This window comes from Carettochelys insculpta, chromosome 11 (assembly GCF_033958435.1).
Source record: "Carettochelys insculpta isolate YL-2023 chromosome 11, ASM3395843v1, whole genome shotgun sequence".
NCBI lineage: Eukaryota > Metazoa > Chordata > Testudines > Carettochelyidae > Carettochelys > Carettochelys insculpta.
The window spans coordinates 24,719,239-24,742,753 of NC_134147.1; the positions used below are offsets into that span (position 1 = coordinate 24,719,239).

The 23,515-nt window shown below is 39.6% G+C and overlaps 1 protein-coding gene across 5 annotated transcripts in view; it reads right to left on the reverse strand.

Moving 5' to 3' along the window:
* ARHGEF3 (Rho guanine nucleotide exchange factor 3) overlaps nucleotides 1–23,515 on the reverse strand; it is a 272,374-nt gene that overhangs the window by 128,336 nt on the left and 120,523 nt on the right. For all 5 annotated transcript variants that reach the window (XM_075005462.1, XM_075005459.1, XM_075005463.1 and 2 more), the window contains one exon: nucleotides 12,384–12,446. In XM_075005462.1, the coding sequence (XP_074861563.1) occupies nucleotides 12,384–12,446 (63 nt within the window). The remainder of the gene's footprint in view (nucleotides 1–12,383; nucleotides 12,447–23,515) is intronic.

Here is a 23,515-nt window from a genome sequence, read left to right on the forward strand (position 1 = left end):
ATAAATATGTGTGAATGGCAACAGCAATAGTAAGGAGAAATGTGGCAAGGAACAGGACACCAGAGGACTGTCAAGACATGCTATATGCCACATACAGCATTAAGAGGCATAGGGTTAGGGTTAGAGGCATAATAGCCGCACAAACACAGAATGCAGAGGACCAAGGAGTGGCACCATATAACAGTATATTAGGAAGGCAAATAAGGAACTCGCTTCCCAACACAGCTCTGCCACATTGGCTTGTTGAATGACTGAGTTAGTTCTTTGCTTCAGTTCCCTCATTCATAAAAGGAATTCTCTCTCTCAGATTTCTATGAGCCTGTTTAGTTAGATAATATAAGTCCCTATTATGTAATCAGTTACATGAACAGAGCTATCATGTACAGGTATCATTCACAGGACTCACGCACAAATAAGTTCAGGCCTTTCTGCATCGACAGATGTGATTTGCTGAGACAGAAACATGTTGGATAATTCCCAGATTTCTTCAAGGCAGACTTCTGAGTGTAATAGCTTTATGCATGCATAAATCCACTCACAGAATTTTGTTGTTACAACCAGCTGGTCACATGTATCACAGACACACCTAACTACATGACATTGGGGGTAAGGGGAGGTGATAAAGGCTGGCAATAAATTGTGCCATGGGTTCATGCCTGCATGAGTTACTCCAGGTTACCAATTCATGGAACACTCTTATCCTGATGCAGTTCATCAAACCAATACAAAAAGTTGTTTAAAAAAACAAAACGAAACACAATTTGGCCATAATCCATGTTGTGACGAATCAGCAGAGCTGCAAGTAATGCTTCCTGCGAGAATGAAAGGAAGCTCTGCCTTCATGACTGACTACTCAGTGTGAGACAGGTGGTCTGGCACGCTAAGAGGCATTAAAAATTAAAAACTTATTTTTACAAAGGGATACTGACTGTGGACTGATATAGATGTAAACTGGCAACAGACCCAGCCATCTGCAACAGATTCTGCTATCCACTGTATGGAGCAGGAATGACTCCTTCCTTTTAAAAGAGTGTAACACCCTTATTTAAAATAAAAAAAAATCTGGACAGACATAGGGAATAGCATCATTTATTCTAATTTGAGATGTTCAAACAAGAAAATAACAAGATAATGTCAGTGTAAGAAGTAAAAACACTTTGAAAATAGAGATGAATCAGAGAGCACAGCTGACCACAATCCTAGCCAGCTCACCAGTTATTGCAATCCATAGTTTACAGAGCTTTGGTATATTAAGCATGAAGTGTCCTGCAGACATGTAAATTGCTCCGTAATTCAGTGAAGTGGGAAGAGTGCTGCACTGGAAAGTTTAATATGTTTAATTATTAAATGCATGTTCAGTTAATAAGATAATGAATCCTATTACAGAATCTGAGACTCATTTTCTCTAGAAATGTAATAATAATAGATATTTACAACATTTAGAACAGAATCTAAATTAATCACACACATTTCTTGTGTGTAGTTTCTATACTCCTATCCCTAGGGTATAACTGGTTTGCTGCCCTGATGACATACCCATGAGCTAAATGGCATATCATGCAAGTGTCATTATATATCTAGCGTACAACAGGCACTGTTAATTTGTATTGCACTGGTGACCAAGATGCCACACTTAATTTGGACCCCCACTGTGCTATGCTTTCAAGATAGAGCAAAAAGTATCAAGTCGACCTCTAAAGTAATGAATTTGCAATCACATTTTTTAAGTTGTGGGGACAGAATTAACCACTGTGTAGGGATCAGCTGTAAAATGTATTTGCAAAATATATAAAGCACTATTTTATAATGGCATAAATTCTATTAGCAATTTAAATTAACCTTTCTCCCCCACATAGCCTCTTGCCAATAGGTCTTTATCACTAATTTTGGCAACATGCTGACCCTTAAGACTAGTCACGTGCCACTATAGAAATTAAATAATGTGTCATCTGTTGCTATCGTAGATTAGATGTCATTCAGTAGCTTAAAAATGTCAACTGAAAATACATATATGAAATAGAAAATTATACAGTTTTAGATTTACAAAACATTATTCACATTGCCTATAAGAAAACATATTTCTACCTAACACTGTTTTTGCAAACATAATTATTTTTATTCAGGAGACAGTAAAGGAGTTCAGAGCAGGGGCTTTGGGTGTAGGCAAGCAAGGCCAAGAAGTGTTTTGCCATCAGAGATGGAGGAATGTCAGCTCTGAGAAGGCTGCCCTTGAATTCCTCCATCCCCCCACATTGTAGGGTGCCGATAGGGGGAGGGGAGGGAACATGGTGGGGATGGTACATAGTCCAGCATGGGCTGCACTGGGGCTCTGTGCTCCTGTAACAGGCACCATCATAGGAGATCTACTTGCTGCCTCATCAGCTTTAACATCTCCAATCTCTGGTTCTCCGAATCCACCCTTCTGTATTCACAATCTGCCCTCCTTTCCTCCAGCGTGCTTCTGCTCCATTCATTTAACTGTGTCCTATCTGTGCAGACAGCTTGCATGTGCTCTAGGAATGTATACCATGTTTGTTTTCTCCTTCAGATCAGTGCCAGTCTAACACTTGACTGCGGGTCAGGGATGGTGGTCAACAAGCTCGCTGTTGAGCACACTGCCATAAAACACAAGTGAAGGCCAGCCATTAGGGAGATACATTTACTGTAGATCAGATAAGTTTTAAAACACACAAAGGAATTTCATGAAAGGACCTCTGTGGAACACCCTAGGGAGGTGTTCTGTTCAAGGACAAACTTTTTGCTTTTAAGTGTCCTCCAGGCAGCAGGTACTACACAGAGGTTTTAAGAGACCTGTTTGACTCAGTTCACTTCCAGTCTTGGTAAGGCACAGATCGGGGCATGCTTTCAAGCCTGTAATTCCAAAAGCAGCTTCTGCAGCTGTGCATGCTGCAAGCAAGCAGAGGGAGAGACTAGGAGCTGTGGCAGTGATGGTCACTCCATGCTTCTCCCCTCTCTTTTCCTGGGGCATTGAGCCCCTCTCTGTTACCTCAAGGGCCTGGGGAAGGAAGGAAGTGGCAGGGGGCATGGCAATGCAGCTTGTTCTATCAGGGTTGTGTGACTCTCGTGGTTGCCATCTGCTTCTCCTCCCTGCTCTGCTGAGACAATGAAAGTTTCCCTTCCCGCAGCAGACAGGGGTCGCGGCATGGCAGTGTGGCTTATGCTTTCCGCCTTGTGGCTGTGTGTGTGGCTCTCATGGTTGCTGCATGCTCTGAGACAGTCAAAGTTTCCCTTTCCCCAGGAATGTCAAGGGAGGGAGTGGTGCAGGCATTAATGCTCCTTTCCTTGCTTCCTCCAGGTTGCAAAGAGAGGTATCAGTCTCCTTATAATAACAAACATTGATAAGGAATGGAAGCTGACTGAATGTGGACAGAAGGCTGGTTGGTATGGTGCACTGCTCTGCAGTACAATGATGCCAGATTACTTACTACTGACTTGGCAAGGAAAGGTGTCCTATCACAGAGGTCAGAATAAGGCAGGCCAGAAACCACCTGAGAAGGATTGGAGAGCTTTATCCAGATGTGCAGGAAGGTTCAGTATTCCATCCCCAGACATGTTAACAAGTTGTTCTGGGAGCCCCAGGCTGTGTAGGTACAGCACCCTCCACAGATCACACCCAGTTCCCTTAAAACACTTGTACAATGATTAAAAAAGAGAACTCACCAGAGGTACAAGCCCCACCATCAGGTTCCGGCTACAAAACATCCTAGGAGGAGGAGTTGAAATACAAAGTTAAAAAAAAATTTCCTGGCTGTCAGTGAGATAAGCTGTTCTGTTTGCCTGCTGACCATTGTACTCCTCTTCCTCATCCACCATGTCTTCCCTGCTGTTGCCAGAGCCTGTCTGATGACTCTCTTGGAAAGGATCAATGGACTTTTTGCGGACAGTGCCCAGTGCCCCCCCAAGAATCCCATGCAGCTCCTCATGGAAGCGGCAAATCTCTGGTGACAATTCAGAATGTCCATTTGGTTCCTTTGTCTTCTGGTACACCTGCCTGAGCTCCTGTATTTTCACATGGCACTGCTGGACACCCTTTTGTATCCTTTTTCCACCGTGCCCTGTGAGATCCTGGCATAGATGTCTGTGTTTCTTTCACTGCTTCATGCTCCACGAGGACAGCTTCATCCCCCTGAATGTCCCACCCCCCACAGCAAGAAGTTCCTGCATCTCCTGCATACTCCATGCTAGAGCTTGTCTGTGGCTCTAAGAACTCATGGCCTAACATGGTAATGAGGTGTACTGCCTGCTCCATTCGCCACCCTGGCCAAAAGGAAATGAAATTCAAACTTTCCCAGGCTGTTTCCTGCATATCTGCAGAGCAGCAGAGCTGAAAATGGTGGCCAGAGTGGTCACACTGGAGTACTGGGGGACACCTCCAGGAGGCCAAGAACGTGACAACACTCCGTATGCATTACCCTAAGGTCAACCATGCAAGGTCGATTTTGGTGTTACTCCATCTGAAAAGCAGAAGTACAAAAATCGATCTTAGCATCCCCTAAAGTCAGTGGAACGGATGCTGTAGTTTGAATTGATTGCTTAGAAAATGGTTTTAGGAATATTGCCTGCAGTTGTCTATGCTACGGGATCTCCTTTGGCCATCTGCAGTACAGGTCATAAATTCCAAGCATGTAAACATAAGGAAATGTCACCCTAGTTTACCCCCAACTGCTATCAACCTTGAGGGTGTATTAGGAGGTAGGGTAGATATCGTAATATATTGAGAAATTGCCACTACTTTCTCTCCGTGATTTCTGCAAGTTTATGTGTCACTTCCATATATTTGCCAGATAGACTGGATAAACCATTTGCAACTTATTATTCCTGAAGTAAACACTAGTTCTGCTGGCTTCACATAGCAGGTGATTGATCACTAACAGGGTGCCAGACTCTCAGATCTTGCAAAGGAATGCAAGTATGTTATTCTGAACTACCTTGACACCAGAGGTGAATCCTGCAGGTATGTATAATGTAATTACACTGCCATTGTGAGGTGAATTTAATTAGTTTCAGTTAGAAGCAGAAGTGAAAACTAGGATCTGTGACAGTGATGTCCTGTATGGAAAACTAGAACAGCCAGTCTTGGAGAGAAAAATCAGGCAAAAGGTATGTTTCGTGGCTATTATTTACGTTAGCAATTAAGCTTAAACACGTGAAAGGGGTTTTATCTTTCTCTGGTGTATGCATCCTTTTTTCAGGGGATAATAGGACTTTCAGCTACTTTAAGTTGCCTAGAATTTTCCTGCTCCCTGATTGTACAACAGAAGCTTTTAGTAATTCCAGAGCATATATGGACACTAAAATAGCCAGCAACAAAAATTCTTGTTTCTGTAGCAATATTCTTGTTGAGATAAAAATATGGCTACTGATGCAAAGATAAACCACTCATCAAAGCTCAGTATGAACAAAATGTCTTTGCACAAATGTCTGCAAACAGCAAACAAGGATGTATGAACACTACTGAATCAAACATCAGAACTTGAAAAGTTTCACAAAGACTGATTAGCAATCTTAGGCTAGCCTTGCTACAGAGATCTGTTTTTAAATCCGTTCATGAATATGAAAGACTTCCCAATAGGAGAGGGTTTCCACTCTATCTGGTAAACACCTTTTATTTTAAAAAGTCATGATATTAATAGTGGGCTAATCAATAGTGGCTGATGAATGAAGGTACAAAACAGATAGAAATGGAGTTAGAGAAGCAACTGCACATGCTGAAAATTCTGAACAAAATAGTCGGTGGTAATTCCAATCCTGAGCCACCAAACAGGAGCCCAGTCCCAGAATCTCTCTGTGCATAAAATTCTAGTTTGAGAGCAGCTAACCCCCTTTCAGTTGCACAAACAAACAACACACATCAGGAAGGTGGAGGCATTCAATGAGAAATTGGTCAAGAGTGGTTCCAGCAGGAGACAGATGTCACTATGAAGAATTAGCAATGGCACTGAGTACCAAAATGAGTTTGCCAAAGAGCATATTATTATGCAGAGCCTTACAACCCACAGGAAAGAAGGCTGATTTGCAGGAAAAAGTTCAATTATCTTTTTTCTGCATATAAGCTGTTAACAACACCTGTGGGGGATTCACTGTTTCCACTCCCTTGTTCTCCTTTCCTACCTCCTTTTCTCCAGACTCTGAACTCCCAACCAGTTTCAAAGCAATGAATAACACATCATATTTTGATGGTGTCTTTCATATGAGGATCTCACAGTTCTCCATCCACAGCTAATTACTGTGAATGTTCACATCTTCTGTCTGAAATAAAGAATTACAGATGGAGAAAACTATGACAAAGAGGTTAAGTGACCACCCCACAGTCAGTGGGAATGCTGGGAACCAAAACTCCAAGCACTGAGCCATACTCCCCTTTCTCTGCACATTAGCAAAACAATAATTAACCTGTCATTGGGCATTACACCCTCAAACAACTTTAGGTGTGGTCTTACTGAACACTGTTAAAACATCTTCTCAATAGTTATGTTATTTAAAAAGGTCATTTTGGAAATGCACACTGTACAAAAAGAGAGAGTTAAAGAGACAAAACATGCTTTTGTTCTATGTGAAAAGCACCTGCTAGTAGAAAGTATTCTGGGAATTACATTAAGTACATTATAGTCACACAAATACTATTTCCTCAATGGTATTCAATGCTTTTACAGATCAAGTGTAAAACTATTGTCATGGTGAAAGCTAGAGTAAGTACCTGAAGTTAGTTGGATAACTGGCAAAAAGAAACAATAACATCTAGTTCACAGCTAGTATCCAAAAGGGAGGGGGGGGCCGGAAATGCTCTCATTTTTCATAGTTTCACCTTGCTATGTATAGCTAAATTCAAATGGTTCATTCCTCATCTGCCATTAGCCCATATCTAACATTACTGCCTTTTGAAATAAAGTGGTTATGAGATAACTAAAATTTTCCCTCTTTGGGAAAACTGCTTTGTATTCATGAAATGATTAAAACAACAAGCATTCACATTTTTTCACACTTATTCAGTAACATTTAGGGTGTCTACAGTACTTGATGAGCAAGCAGTTTCATTATACTCTAAGAAAGCTTTAACAGCTAAAAAAAAATCTGAGAAACTTTCAGAATGTCTTATTTAACACCCCGAGAAAGCCATTTCCAAATGTGTTGGCACTCCTGAAAGACTATCCAATGAGGTATTGTATCAAAGTGTTGAAATAAAAGCATGACTACTAAAAATTTTCAGGTCTCCATAGGTGGAAAGCATGCCTTCTGTTGATAACACTGAATAGCATTTTCATTTGCCATTAAGATCAAAAACTGCATTGTTCAATAGAACAGTCTGTATTGTAGTCTGAGAATACGAAACTGCACCTGACCTGAGATTTATTATGGAAAACATGACATGGTGACATAACACTGCATGACAAGTCTATTGCATACTAAATACCCAGTAAAGCCTGCAACACAGGAGTATCCTTACATGACCCTTATACACTTCCATAATTGTATGCACCAAACCCCTGAGCAGGTAAGCACCATGCTCTGAATAGGGTTAGATGAAACAGGGTGGGGCATGGGTGCAACTGAAGCCTTAAATGTCTCACTAGTTTCCTAGTGCCATTGACCTGAACTAGAATTAAGGGTACCTGCAGCCTCGCAGGAGGCATTTGGCACCTTGCCAGATCAGGCCAGTTATAAATTATAAAAACAAAAGTTATACAAAACAACTAGGGACAGGGATGCTTTACTGCTTTTCATATTTGGATAAATTTAGTGAATTGTCTAATGCTTCTGAACATGAGCAAAAGCAACAGCAATCAGATGTAAATCAGGCCCTTCAGAAGGCTTTTCACATTTAGTTCTTCAGATCCTCCTCTGTCTTCATCTAAGGGACATCCAGAATACCGGGCCAAAAACCAAACACAAGTCTAAACAATAATGAAACAATCTAGAAAGAATCTACATTGGTGTAATTCAGACTCTCTTTATGTGCCTCCAAGGTATATATTATACTAACAGACGCTCTCTCTAGAATTATTTGTATAACAAGCATCACAATTTAGCAAATTGTCTCAGAGACCAGCTACTTAAACATTTACAATTACACGGACTCGTTCCCCTCCGATTCACATTTATATACTATGCCCGTGGCAATGATAGCAATTGTTTACACAGGAAATACATATTAGAAAAATGCCAAGGTATTTTTGAATAGGGTTTGGCAACTAGAAGTGAAAAATATCTAGTCTCTCTCTAGATTTAAACTCCTGGGGTGAATTCAGAAGTGCTGAGACATAAGATCACATCATAATAAGACCTTGACTACAAACAGAAGATGTATTACTTTACCTACAGTTAAACTCTTCCAGTGTGCACCTTGCTATAATGTTATAAAAGTGCTTATACATTCATATAGTTTATTCCAATATAAGAGAATGAGCTAGAATCCTAAGCACTTTCACAGTGGTACACAGCCATGCTGCACACTGAACAACTTTTTATGTCAGTCCCCAGAACCGAAATAGTTACAGCATTACTAAATGTGTGCAGACCAGGCCAAGGGCAATCTTACCATACTTAAATTTGTTGAAAACTTGCAATTTCCATTTTAAAAAGTGTACACAGGCTTCCTTAGCGTGGCTACAATTTGTTTCAAGTGTATCTAAGCGCAGAAGAGTTTAAGTTATGGGAAAATGGTGTTCTAAGTTAAACAACCCTGTTGAATTTGATCCATAGCATTTTTATAACAAAATTCTATAAAAATTTTAAATTACACTAAAAAGGTGATAATCATAAGTATGTTCACTGATAAACACATTTATTCTCTCATACATAGATGACAAGTACATTATACAATGATCAGTCTGAAGATTTTTCTTTTTGAATATGGTCATTATATGTAGATCCAAAATCAGTACCAGATGAAAACATTTAGGGACAAAGTGAGATCTATAAACCAGAATCTTGTAAATATGCCCCCAGTCTGCTTATCTACTGTGTTTCAGATGTTGGAGCTCTATGGTGGGCATTTTTAGCATAGTATACCATGAAGTGAAAGTTACTCTTGACTGTAAGTAAAGTAACTCGTATCCAATCACTTTCCTTGACAAAAAGCCAACACAGAGCCATCTGGTGACACATTTATACTTCACAGGTGTCAGTGAAAAATACTTCAGAATAATAAGGCTACGGTTACACTACACCACTCTATCAACAGAAGGTACTGAAGAGATTTCCCAACAAAACTTCTGTTGACAGAGTGCGGCCACACACAAAAGCCAATCAAAAGAGTCCTTGGTTCTTTTGACGGAGCAGCCAGACTGCCTGGCTGCTCTCTCAACAAAACAGGCACCCGTTAGCACAGCAGACAGACTACCGATTGTTCTGGATGCCCTGTCTGTCAAGAAAAGGCTCCCACAAAGCATCCACACAGCTTTTTTGTCATTGAAATTTGTCAATAACAGAATTATGTCTCACAGCTGAGAAGCAGAATGCTGCCATCAAAAGTGCTGGGTTTTGTTGACAAACTATTGAAAAAAAACATTTTGTGTGTGGACGTTCCATGGGTTTTGTTGGCAAAACTCGCTACTGTAACCATAGCCTATCACTTTGAAAATCTGGGGCAGTGTCTCAGGGATACTGGTTTCATTACAAACAAAGTAAACAAGTAGTTGTTTTTACCCTACCACTATACAGATTTTCACAGGGGAGACCAGTGTTTCTCAAATTGGGGGTCCTGATCCAAAAGAGAGTTTCAAAAGGGTTTGTACCTTCAATCCATACTCCTATGGGGCTACTCGTGGCAGCTCTACCTTCAGAGTTGGGTTCTTGGACAGCAGCTACTGCCCAATTCTGAGGCCAGTCCCGTGGCCAGCAGCAGCACAGAAGTAAGGGTAGCAGTGCCACCCCCCACCACACACACCAACTTTGCAGCCCCCCACTACTCCTTTTTGGTCAGAGCCCCTGTAATTACAATACCAAAATTTCAAATTTAAATGGCTGATATGATGAAATTTACCATTTTAAAAATTCTATGATCATGAAATTGACTAAAATGGACTGTGAATTTCATACAGCCCTAGTTATTACACAGACCTCATCAATTCCACAAATGCACACTTGTCACCAAGACACCTTTTGTGGGCCTTCTAGACTGCCACAGATTTCTCTCTAAGATCAATGTGGCATGAAGGAAGGTCTGGAGCTGATGACAGAAACCAGTCTCATAGACCTAGAATCATGGGGCTGGAAGAGACCTCAGAAGATCATCTAATCCAGTCCCCTGCTTCAAGCAGGATCAACCCCCACTAAGTCATCCGAGCCAGGACCTTGTCAAGCATGACCTGATCACATGTACCACACTTTCATTTGCCTTCATTATCATGAGCCCTTCTGAGCTGATTTTTAAGAGGCCAGTGTCAGCGTGTAGCCAGCCTTCATAGCTGGGGCCAATGAGAGGATTCCATATTTGGCTGTGACCAAGGACAGACAATGTCACACATCACTCGTGATTGCCCTCTGACCAGATTTGATAGTAGTTTGAAGGTTCTGCACTTCACAGAGGAGACAGCCACAGATTGGTGTGTCAAGCTTCAGACTCAAGATGATGAGTGACCCTAATTGTGACAGAACCTGCCTAAGCTTGTGGCCTACACCTCACTGGAATGTTAAGATCATGTCACTGACACATCACTGTTTCACTCAGGTATTCTACAAGCTAGAAGTGACATGATGCAGGCCTTCACGAATACTATTGCATAAAAGTAGACCGTACATGCCTTTCTCTTTACTGACCTCTGTGTGCAGTGCCACAAAACAATATTTTATCTTAGAAACCAACCTCTTGGTGTCAGAAAAAATTATTCTGATTACATAACATTTGATTTAACCAACATAGCTTATTTTGAATGCTGCATTTATATAATGGAACCATATATAACTCATTTTACAATAATAATTTGAATAATTTTCTTTGGCCTTGGAATTTCAGGAGGAATATAAATGTGGTTCAGATAAATTTATTTTTAGTAATGTAATATATTCAGAAGTTCCACTCTGCTGAAAACAACAAAGAGGCACAATGAAAAAATGCTCTGGTTAACTGTAGCTCTAACTAAAGTGAGAGCTACAGAATAAACAGAATATATATACATTGGGATGCGAATCTATGAGTGAGCTCTTACTCAGACACTCATAAGGAAGAAATGCACATTTCTGACAGTAAGAAATTTGATAAAAGTTATGCAGCTTTCACCCAGCACTGAAAACTATCAGTAAAGAAGCATCAACAACTTGGAAGCTAAACCATATTTATAAAGAATGAATGCAAAACTATTTCATTTACCAGGCCAGCTCTTGAAAAATTCTGACATATTAGGGGGTGGTACAGTCCAAATTTTATACTTTTTAAAGTAGCTTTCTCCTCACCATACAGTATGAAAGATCTGCAGCAAAAGGAGAAACTCACTAAATAAGTGCAATAGAAAATAGTGACAATTACACACAACACAAAAACAATGAGAAGAGAAAAAAAAATCTCTAATTCAGTTGTGGAAATCCTACATGTTATTTTCAGAAACGTGTAAATTTTAATGTGACAGTATCTCTTAAGTGTAAGAATCCATTCATGTCAGAACTGTAACATTATCATGAAAAATAATAGGCATTTGTATACTTGCCCTCACTACAAGGTTGATCCAACATTCATTGAAAATAATGGGAAACACTGGGGGGAGAGGGGCAGTAGGGAGGAGATAGGCAGAACAGAAGAGAATCAGCCAATTAGAAAAAAAACTTATTTGAACAGAGAATTGTACACATTTTAAAACTGCATTGTTTATGTAAAAGCCGGCTTCAAATGTTAGAAATATTCTACAGAACAATCGCACATAGGTCTTCTGTAACAATGCACTCAGTTCTCACTACTACACTAATATCAAGGTTATAAATTTTGAAAGTACTAACATAATATTGTTTGATATAACTGAAATAAAATCTATGCAATAAAATGAGGCAATGGAATCAATTCACATCTGGTTTAGTGTTTTGGCTTCACATTGAGTTTTTGTCTTGAAATTTATTTAATGGCTGGAGATCCATTACTTCCTAACAACAGTCTATACTACTAATGTTATTATCCTCCAAATATTACACTATAGAAACAGGACATTTTCAGTCTAGTTGGCAATGATATATGTTAAATTTAAATTTAAAATTTATAGAATATGCAAAACTGCAGTTATTTCAAGCCATGAATAAATGCCCCAGATAAAATGGCCAATGTACCTTTGTTTCAGGAAACAACGGTATCAGCACTTAAGTTCTAGACCAAAAAAGAAAAAAAACCCAAACCAAACAAGCAAGCAAACAAAAAAACACCTACTACAGAATTTACTCACTCTTGCATCAAGACTGCAGATACTGATTGCATCTTCATCTTGGGTACTCTGTTTTCGTTTCTTCTGTAAAATAAAATAGAAAGAAAAGCTCAGACACCAGTAAAATTTTATGGGCAGCAACTTTAAAGTAATTATGTAACATATATCACAAAATAATACTTTAATAATAGTAATATTTGTTCTTCCTTTATGCTTACTAATAGCTCAAGCCACTATTAATTCCATATTTACTTGTCTATACCACTGTTTTCTTACTGGCTTTTTCTAGTTACTATATACCAGCAACGAAGGGTCCTGTGTCACCTTATAGACTAACAGAAAAGTTTAGAGCATGAGCTTTCGTGAGTTAACTCACTTCTTCAGATGCTGAAGTCCAGCATCTGAAGAAGTGAGTTAACTCACGAAAGCTCATGATCTAAACTTTTCTGTTAGTCTATAAGGTGCCACAGGACCCTTCGTTGCTGCTACAGATCCAGACTAACACGGCTACCCCTCTGATACTATATACCAGCATCTGCTTCCTCATCCTACCCTCCCAATTCTTCCTCTGCCACCTCTCATTAATTCTAAAATATAAACACCAGTTTTAAGCACAATTCAGAGATAATACAATAATTCAGTTCATGCTCACACTTGCTGCAGCTATTTGTTCATAAAAGGATAGAGTATCTTCAACTTTCATATAGGCACCCAACAGACACCTATATTAACCTGGCAGCAGGAGGATGGTAGCTCAGTAAGAACAGAATAACCTATCTAGTAGTCATTTTAACACCTTAATGAGAAGTTAGTAAGCATTTTTTGACTGAAACCTATTGTTCAGATACTGGGCTGTCATTTAAAGACAGATGTAATCCACAGTAAAGTTTAAATAAAAACTGGCTTTCTACAAGTGTAAATATTGAAAAATATTTAAGATTTTTTAATAGAACAAAGCTTATTTTTATAGCTAATTTACCATGCAGTTCACCATGGACCAGCACAAGGCCTATCCATCACACAAGCCTTTGAAATGGTATTTAAGTGGACCCTTATGTAGTATGTAACACTAACAATGGACCTCTGCATAAGGAGTTAGTTTCACCCTTTGTGTAATGTCAGACAACACTTTGAGGTGGTTATATTATATTATAAAAGTATCTGTATAAAGAATTCAAGCCTAGTAGTATCAAAGGGCTCTTGAATATTTCTTTTGCACACTGTTTCAATATAAACAAAGCTCAAAATCATTTTTCAGAGTATAAAACAGTCCATGTGCACTCTATTATTGTTATTAACTACTGTCATTGGCCCAGACCACTACTTTAGACCCCAGCTCAAACAAATAAGTTGTTTTCAATTTTTGCACTACTTCCTGGGAAATAATAGCATACAAGTATCTGTACATTTGGCAGGTATCAAAGACATCACAACTCATTTCAGAAATTTGATCCAAAGAAGAACTGAACTCCTGACCCAAACAAAGGCTTCAGCTGTCACAACCTAATGGGAATGCTCTGTTCTATTTCTACGGTCATGCTTCTGGAAAGTAGAAGCCAAAACTTACAAGACCAATCCAACATTTTCACTTTAAGCAGTTACTGCTCCCCAGAATCAAACTGCACAGAGCAAAAGCAAATATTCTTGTAGTGTATTTGTTTGCCTGATTAGGACCATATGTAATTTTCATATGTACCGTATTTATTCCATTTCTAAATATGTGATCAATTTCACAAGGCTGTTATTAGTTTCCACTTACAGGTCTTCCCTAATGATGGGTGAGACAGTTTGATTCTTTCCTGTTATAAACTGTTAGAACACTATGAACACCACGAAATACACACAAAACCACATTGCTATAGTTTAATTAATTACGCTAACAGTTGTAGTACTGGTAAAATTTTCAAACACGCCTTACTCACTTTGAAAATGGATTTACGCTTCAACATCATTTGGCCGCTTTACATTACATTGTTGTATTAAATATATTTTACTTCTAACAAAAACATGAAACACTTTACACATTGTGTACTGTGTATTGTGCAGATGGACAGTATGGACAATTTACGTTAAAATTACATAAAATCAACATGGCTGACAGGATGTGTGGACCTGGGGACAAGGTAGGATGGGGCCCAGCTCCCCACCTCTGCAAGATTTAGTGCCACGGATGGAAGCGGCAAGGCTTAGGGTGGTCAGCTCTACCCATTCTCCCCTCCTCCCCCACACAGAGCTGTGTGCAGAACAGCAGCTCAGGGCTGCTGCAGTGTTTCAAAGGGACGTGAAGCTACTTCAGCAGCTGCTGGAGCTCCAGGACCCTTTGAAATGTCATGCTCCAGGGCAACTACCTCCTTTTCACCTCAAATTGCAGACCTGCCTAAAAATAAGGAAATAAAAGATGAAATTGTATGTTTGCATGCATGAACAACTTTTTATAACTGAAAGTTGATATTGTCACATAATCACTTGTACCATGGAGCTTGGGGGTTGCAGAAATACATCAATTATCATGAGATTAACAAGAGTTGACGACACTTTTAATGTCTTGTACTTTAAGCGATTCCATCTTACTAACTTAGTTCTGATCTCTTCTGTTCTTCCATTACAAGAGAAAAAGGAGTAATGTAACCCCTCATTTAAAATGAGTTGATGTCAGCATATGCTTTTCTACATTTTGGTGGCCTCATGAAATGCTTACTAGCTGTACAAATAGAGGTTATGCAAACTACTGTCAAACAAAAGGACAGAAACGAGAAGGAGGGGGAAATGGCTTATTTAGAAAGTATATATTACATCTTTGTGGAAAATAGTAAGTGATAGCAGCTTACAAGTTCAAAGAGCAATCCCACAGAAAATCACCCCATGACTCTCTAACTGGGTGATAGCATGGACATGTCTTTGCCAATGGCTGTTTCATGGACTCCTCCCCTCTCATTCATGAATGTATGAACCACCTTCTCTACCATTTGCAACCATAACAATATTCTACTACAACAATTGCTGACATGAAAAATGTAATATATTTAACTTCTTTTAATGCGTGCTTTAGCAGCTGAGAGCAAGGATCACCAGCAACCATTTCTAGAAGCTCAGTTCATAGAATCATAGAACACTAGAATTGGAAGGGACCTCAAGAGGTCATTGAGTCCAGTCCCCTGCCCTCAGGGCATGACCAAGTACCCCCTGAACCATCCCTGACAGATGTCTATCCAACCTGCTCTTAAATATCTCCCTTACACTCAGGAAGTTCTTCCTAATATCTAATCTAAACCCCCCTTGCTGCAGTTTAAGCCCACTGATTCTTGTCCTATCCTCAGAGGTTAAGAACAACACATTTTCTCCCTTTCTTCTTGTAATACCCTTTTAGATACTTGTAAACCATCATGTCCCCTTCAGTCTTCTCTTTTCTAAACCAAACATGTCTTTCAGCCTTTCCTCACAGCTCATGTTCTCTACACCGTTGATCATTCTTGTTGCTCTTCTCTGGACCTTCTCCAATTTCTCCACATCCCCCTTGAAATGTGGTGTCCAAAACTGGACACAATACTCCAACTGAGGCCTCAGCTGCACAGAGTACATTAGAAGAATTTTTTCTCGTGTCTTGTTCACAACACTCCTGTTAATGCCTCCCAGAATCATTTTTTTTTTGTGACAGCATCACACCGCTGACTCATATTTAGCTTATTGTCCACCATGACCCCTAGATCCCTTTCGGCAATACTCCTTACTAGATAGTCTCTTCCCATTCTGTATGTGTAAAACTGATTATGCCTTCCTAAGTGGAGTACTTTGCATTTGTCCTTATTAACCATCATCCTATTTACCTACTTACCATTTCTCCAGTTTGTCCAGGTCATTTTGAATTATGACTCTACCTTCCAAAGAAATCGCAACCCCGCCCAACTTGGTATAATCTGCAAATTTACTAAGCATACTCTCTATGCCAATATCTAAATCATTGATGAAGATGCTGAACAGACCCCTGCAGAACCCCTCTGGCTATGGTATTCACATCACAACTAAATATCAGTGACTTAAACAGTAAGGCTGTGTCTACACTAGACCAAATCTTCAAAATGGCCATGCAAATGCATATTCAGCAACTCATTAGCATGCCATCGGCTGCAGCTCTTCAAAATTGCCATTTTCACTGCCGCGTGGCTCATCCAGACAGAGGTCTTTTTCGAAAGGACCCTGGGAACTTCGAAATCCCCTTATTCCTATCTTATCCCCTTCCTGGTCCTTATTCCAGCAGATAGGAATAAGGGGATTTTGAAGTTCCCGGGGTCCTTTTGAAAAAGACCCCCGTCTGGACGAGCCACGCAGCAGCAAAAATCGGCAATTTCAAAGAGCCGCAACCCTATTGTATTTCAGTGCCTCATTAGTAATCTTCGAAATGGCCATTTGCATGGTTAGTTCGAAGATTTGGGCTAGTGTAGACGTAGCCTAAGTGTCACTAACTTTGGGAGCACTATAGAGCATGACCTTTAACTAGAAATAAGTTTTTCAGAAACATTACCAACAGCAACAGTAGAAACAACCTGTCTTCCACATCCTCCCACCACAGGTGTTCAGTACACTGTTTTTTTCCCACCTATTACTAACACAAACAACGTATCTGTTATGGCCAACACAAAGCCTGTGAGAGCCAGTAATATTGTTTGCCACAGTGGTATTTTCTCTTTGTTGAAAGAGAAAGAGAGAGAATATCACAAAAGTCAGCTGTTTTTACGGGATATGACGTTAAAATTTAAAAGTAGCTGCTGACATGCATAATATATCTCTTCTAAGTCTAAATATACCTATGAATTGCCTAATCATATTAAAATGAAATTATGCTATGTCTTCAGGGAATTAAAAAGTGAATCCTCACAACCTCATCCTCAAAATTATAGCCAAGATTTTGGGGGTTTTAAGGGTGTGTAACGGGGTAGGAATTAGAGGATTATTTTAAAATGACACTTACATTTTAGCATTTATTAGTTTAGAAGTAAAACCAGTTCATGGATTCTCCTATACATTGAGGCTGTGTCTACATGAGCCCACTCCTTTCGGAAGGGGCATGTTAATGGGGAATTCAAAAGTTGCTAATGAGGTGCTTCCATGAATATGCAGTGCCTCATTAGCATAATGGCAGCTGTGGCAATTTAGAAGTGCCACTTTCGAATCGCGCACCACCTGTGTAGCCAGGGGCCTTTCAAAACAACCTTCCACTCTTCGAAAGTCCCTTCTTCACAAAACATATGGGAAGAAGGGACTTTCAAAGACTGGGGAGTTGTTTTGAAAGGCCTCTGGCTACACGGGTGGTGCACGATTTGAAAGGGGCACTTTCGAACCACCATGGCTGCCATTATGCTAATGAGGTGCTGCATATTCATGACATACCCTCATTAGCATCTTTTGAACTCCCTCATTAACATTCCCCTTCCAAAAGGAGGGGGCTCGTGTAGACACAGCCTAAATGAAGACATGGGGGAAATGCTCAAATAAAACACATTCTCTACTTTATAGCATACATAATTGAACACCTCTTGCTGTTACTTACTTTCCATTGCAAAAAATTTTCAGCAGCAAAGACTGAAAGGAATGCCAGAGGAACTCTGGTCTAGACAGTCAAAGAGCAGATGCGTAAATCTGAGACAACACTGAGTCTATTTTACTTTACAGAATAAAACGAATCCACCTTATTAATAAAGACAAACCTGATAAATTTATAAGACAGACAAATAATAAACAGTCAGTGATAAAGCATTACAAAATATACATTGTTCACATGGCAATGCTACATAAGGTACTAAAAATGAACTGTAGAATACTCTGTGTAACTCAAAAATTTTACATACCAAATTACCAAATACTTTTAGTTTCCTTCAAAGGGGTTAGATACTGACTGGTATATTTGGGCATTCATTACTTCTTCAGTCTCTGCAAACAAGAATTGTGGAAGTATTCTTGTTTTAGGCCAGGTCTACATGTTGTACTGCTTTACAATTCCACTGTAGTTGAAGCAGTACAACACGCCAAGAATGGACACAATTACACCTGTAAGAAGGTCAGTCCTGCTGCCAGGGAGAGGGAAGAGGCACTTGTCGCCAGGCCTGGAGCTCTGGCCACTGCTACTTTGGCAGTGGTGATGGCTGGAACTCCAGGCTCCTTTGAAGTGTCACAGAAGTACTGTTCTGGCTGAACGTGGCTGTGAGGGAGTATGGGGAGAGGCCCCAGGGCCATGATCTGGGCAGCGCTGAGAGCTGACTACTCTTGCACCACCCTTCCACTCTTGGCCCTGCCCCTTTCAGGGAGTGGGGGCAGCACACACCCTTTCACGGAGTGGGGGCAGCGCACACCCTTTCACCTTGCCCTGGGGGTTGTGGTGGCTTTTGGCACCACTGATGAAGGTATTTATACTAGGAGAGTTTATGGAGAAAGAACTATGCAGGTATAAAGGCATCTTTACACAGATATAACTGTACCCACCATATGGCATAACTGCATACATACAAAGTGGTTCATCATACATCATCAGTAAGAAAAGCAAAAAGAAAAAAAAAAGAACACAATCTGTACCTGCAAATGACATAATTATACCAGTACAAAACCTGTTTGTAGACCAGGCCTCAACCAGTAAACCTTAAAATACAATAAATTCCAAAAGAATTAACATTCTAACATAACTAAAAGCTGGGTGCTCCATCACTTCAAAGGAAAAGAATGCAGCTGAGGTCTATACAATACCAAGGGAGGTTACATACTTCTTTTTAAAAAGAAGAAACCACAGAAAGATAGGAAATACTCTTCTGTGTTTAAAAAGACCATGTGTTTCAAATTCTAGAATAGAAGAAGCATTAGTTCCCTTTAAAAATAAATATTGGGTGAAATAGTATATATTTATAAATCATACAAAAGTAATCATTCAATAGGAAACAGCAAATAAACTCAAGTTATAATAAATGTTCTCTGAAATTACACAGACCTAAGGCAAAGGATCACATACACCTAGTGACTAACATTAAAGGTTAGGAACCAATAACAGCACATAAAACAAAATGATAGCCCCTTTGCTTAAGAATTCATTAAAAGAATTTTACTCATGGTCATGTAGCCACTGATTAACCAAGAACTTGACATTTCCAGCCCTGGCAGAATTCTACCTAAAACTAAATGAGAAAATCAAATAAGAAACATAAGTAAATTAACAAGGCTGAAGGATGCAAGTGAATTTGAAGAAGGTAGGACAAACTTCTAGCTGTACTTATCTAAAAGCAATTACATACAGGCTTGCGGCCATTGTTTTAGAAAGGGCGTATGTATGGTCTTCATTCTTCATATTCAAGACAACAGATTGACTGCCAAAATGTGTTCAATGTGATTCATTCTCCATTCCAGCCTCCTTATTCCTGCCAAATCCTCATTGGTATGGAAAATTCTTGGTTTTGGCACCAGCTTCCCTTCTAATGTATACAGCCACTTCTTGAATCTGAGCTCAAATGTTTAAAGAGTGATTTTAGTCAAACCCTCATCAGTCCGAGTTGAACAAAAGAGATTGCATCCAATAGGAAGATATAGGAAGCCTGTAGGTTAAAGTTGTAGTATATAGTCACAGACCCTTAAAAATATAACTGCCATGTACAATTTCTATATTCCTAAAAATGATTGTCAGATTTGAACTCGTTTTACAACTTGTTTTCAATAAATACACATATGCATTACTATATTTTTCCAGTGTCAATTATTTGTAATCTGTACAAGGATGTTATTTCTTTGATACCTTTTTTTGTTAATAAGTAGAAGGAGAACAAGTAATTGATTTCCTCCATGCTGGAGTTGTATTTATCTTTTTAGTTTTGTTTTGGAATATAAAACAGTCTATTATTCCAAAAGATTATTTAGATTATTCATTCTAAATCCTACCACGAATCATCTCTGGATTTTTTTCTGTATGTCAATAAAGGACCACGTCCCCCTGCCCCAAATATGGGACAGGGAGATATGGGGGGAGGGGCAGCTCCTCCCAGCTCCACCAAGCCCCAGGGAGTCGGGAAGGAGACAGCAGCCGCCAGCCCTCCCCCAGAGCCCCAAGAAAGTGGCAGCCCCCAGCACTCCCCAGAAGCCCCGGGGAAGCAGCAGAGATACAGCAGCCGCCCACGTTCCCCTGCTTCCCCGAGGGTCAGGGAAGTGACTCCCACCAAGCAGCTGCACCTGCACAGCTGCTGATGGAAAACATCAGAGGGGCGCGGGGGGGGGGGAAATACGGGAGAGGAGTTATTCCCTTTTAAAAATAAGTACGGATGCCTTCTTGGCATCCCAAATATGGGATGGATAGTTAACATAGCCATATTGTCAAACACTGGCCTTCATCTTTGTAGCACAAAACTCTGTGGGCAAAACTGTCAAATGCACTTATGTGACTTACGAGTCTAAGTATCACTGAAAGTCTCCTAAATGCTGTTTGAAAGTTTATTCTGGGCTTTCAAAAACTGAGCCTCCCCACATCCAAAAATAACAAGAATGGAAACCTGACCTTAAAAGAATAAACAACAGTAAAGCCATCAGCAAGTGTTGGTTTTCTGATGAACCTAAAATTACATTAAAAATATCCACACATGAATTAATAGCCTTCTAATTTTAAAAATGACTACTTTGCTGATTCTTAAAGTATATTTGTGTGAACAAGCCTCATCTGATTTTCACTGCCACAGACGACTACAAGCACATTACACAACGAAACATGAGGCTTTGTCTACACCAGACTAAGAAAGTCGACCACAGATATGCATTTCTAGCTATGCCAATTGCTCCGCTTACTTGGCTGTCTATACAGGGAGAGTTTCTCATGTCAAACTTCCTCACTCCTTGCATCTCATGAGGAGTACAGGGATAAACTGTGACCCAAGAGGTCAAACCCTGGAAGATTGACCCTGAGTGGATTGATCTTCAGGGTAGTGTAGTTGTAGTCTAGTCTCAACCCTAGTCTCCATTCCATACCCAAAATTTGAGCTCCTTAGGTAATTTGAGAAGTAATCAGTGTCCCTACCACATTATAATATTGTGTATGTGCATTGCTTGAATAATAAAAAAAATAAAAAAATTCTAATTGTATCATATCATATATTGTGTATTAGGTTATCCACTTATCTTAAATCATGCCATATTATATAAATCCAGGATAACATGATACGACATCAAAAGCAAATATACTGACATGGATAGGATAACATGACAGTGGAAGGACTGTTTTTTTTATACCATGCACAGAAATCATGTCCACTTCCTACATTAGTTACAATTCAGTATGATCCGTAACACTGACATTACAATAAAGAACTGGGTCAACAGATTCCTATGGAAAGGAAAGGGAATGTATCAGACAAATCACAAGCCCAGGCACTTGTATGTGCTGTATAAACAGACAAGTGTGGATCATTCTATCAGCATGCCTAGGAAGGGACATTAATTCAACACGACTGAAGAAAAGTCAAGATTGTCTGCATTGCACATATATGTTCTTTTTATTACACATTAGACTACTAAATTGGATGGGGAGAAGCAGTAGATGTGATATATCTAGACTTTATTAAAGCTTTTGGTACAGTTTTTTATGACATTCTTATTAACAAACTAGCAAAATACAACCTATATGGAGCAATTATTAGTTGGATAACCATTCCGAGACCATAGTTATTAATGGTTCAGTCATGCTGGAAGGGCATAGCAAATGGGGTTCTGCTGGAATGAGTTCTGGGACAGGTTCTGATCAATGCCTCGTCAGTGATTTAGATAGTGCCACTGAGAGTATACTTTTAACGTATGTGTGGATCATAGCAGATTGGGAGGGGCTGCAAGTGCTTTGGGGAATCGGATGAAAATTCCAAATGATCTAGACAAACTGTAGAATTGGTATAAGGTAAACAGGATGAAATTCAATAAAGACAAATGCAAAGTACTCAACTTAGGAAGAATCAATCCATTACACACATAGGCCACATCTATACTACAGCAATCTTTTGAAAGATAAACGTCTGGAAGATCTCTTCTGAAAGGGCGCATCAATGCACAAAAAAGCAGCTTGAAAGATTGATCCGCTCTTTCAATAGAGAGTGTCCACACAGCCCCCTCTCTTTCGAAAGAGCACGCCAGGGATCAAAAAATCTGGCTCCATGAGGACTTCTTTTTTGAAGAAAGGGCCTGTGGAGCATCTACACATTCTTTTTATCGAAAAAAGCTTTCAAAAGGAGGCACTGATCCTGATCCAGGAGCAGAAGAGGGCTTCCAGAAGAAGAGCTGCATTCTTTCGATTTCAGATCAAAAGAGTGCATTTTGTGTGTGGATGCTCTTTGTGTTTTTTCAGAAAAGGGCCTGATTTTCCGAAAGACCTTGCTAGTGTTGATGCAGCCATACAAAATGGGCAACAATTGCCTAGGAAGGAGTATTGTCATAGTGGACAGCAAGCTAAATATGAATCAATAGAGTAACACTTACAAAAAACAAAAAAAAAACATTTTGGGATGCATTAGAGGGAGTATGGTAAGCAAGACACAAGAACTAATTCTTCCACTCTGTTCCACATGGATTAACCCTCAACTGGAGTATTGTCCCCAGTTCTGTGCTTCACATTTCAGGAAAGAAACAGACATTTTTGAAAAAAAAATACAGAGAAGAGCAAGAAAAATTATTAAAAGTATTGAAAACATGACCTTTGAAGGAAGATTGAAATAATTGGGGTTGTTTAGTATGGAAGAGAAAAAAACTGAAAGGGGACATACCACCAGTTTTAGATATCTAATAGACTGTCAGAAGGAAGAAGGTGAAAAATTATTCTCCTTAATCTCTGAGGCTAGAACAAGAAGCAATGGGTTTAAATTGCAGCATGGAAGGTTGAGGTTGGACATTAGGAAAAACTTCCTGACTGTGAGGATAGTTAAGCACTGGAATAAATTGTCTTAGGAAGCTTGGGAATCTCCATCATTAGAGATTTTAAAACAAAAAGCAGTCAAGTAGCACTTTAAAGACTAGCAAAATAGTTTATTAGGTGAGCTTTCGTGGGACAGACCCACTTCTTCAGACCATAGCCAGACCAGATCAGACTCAATATTTAAGACACAGAGAACCAAAAACAGTAAGCAAGGAGGACAAATCAGAAAAAGATAATCAAGGTG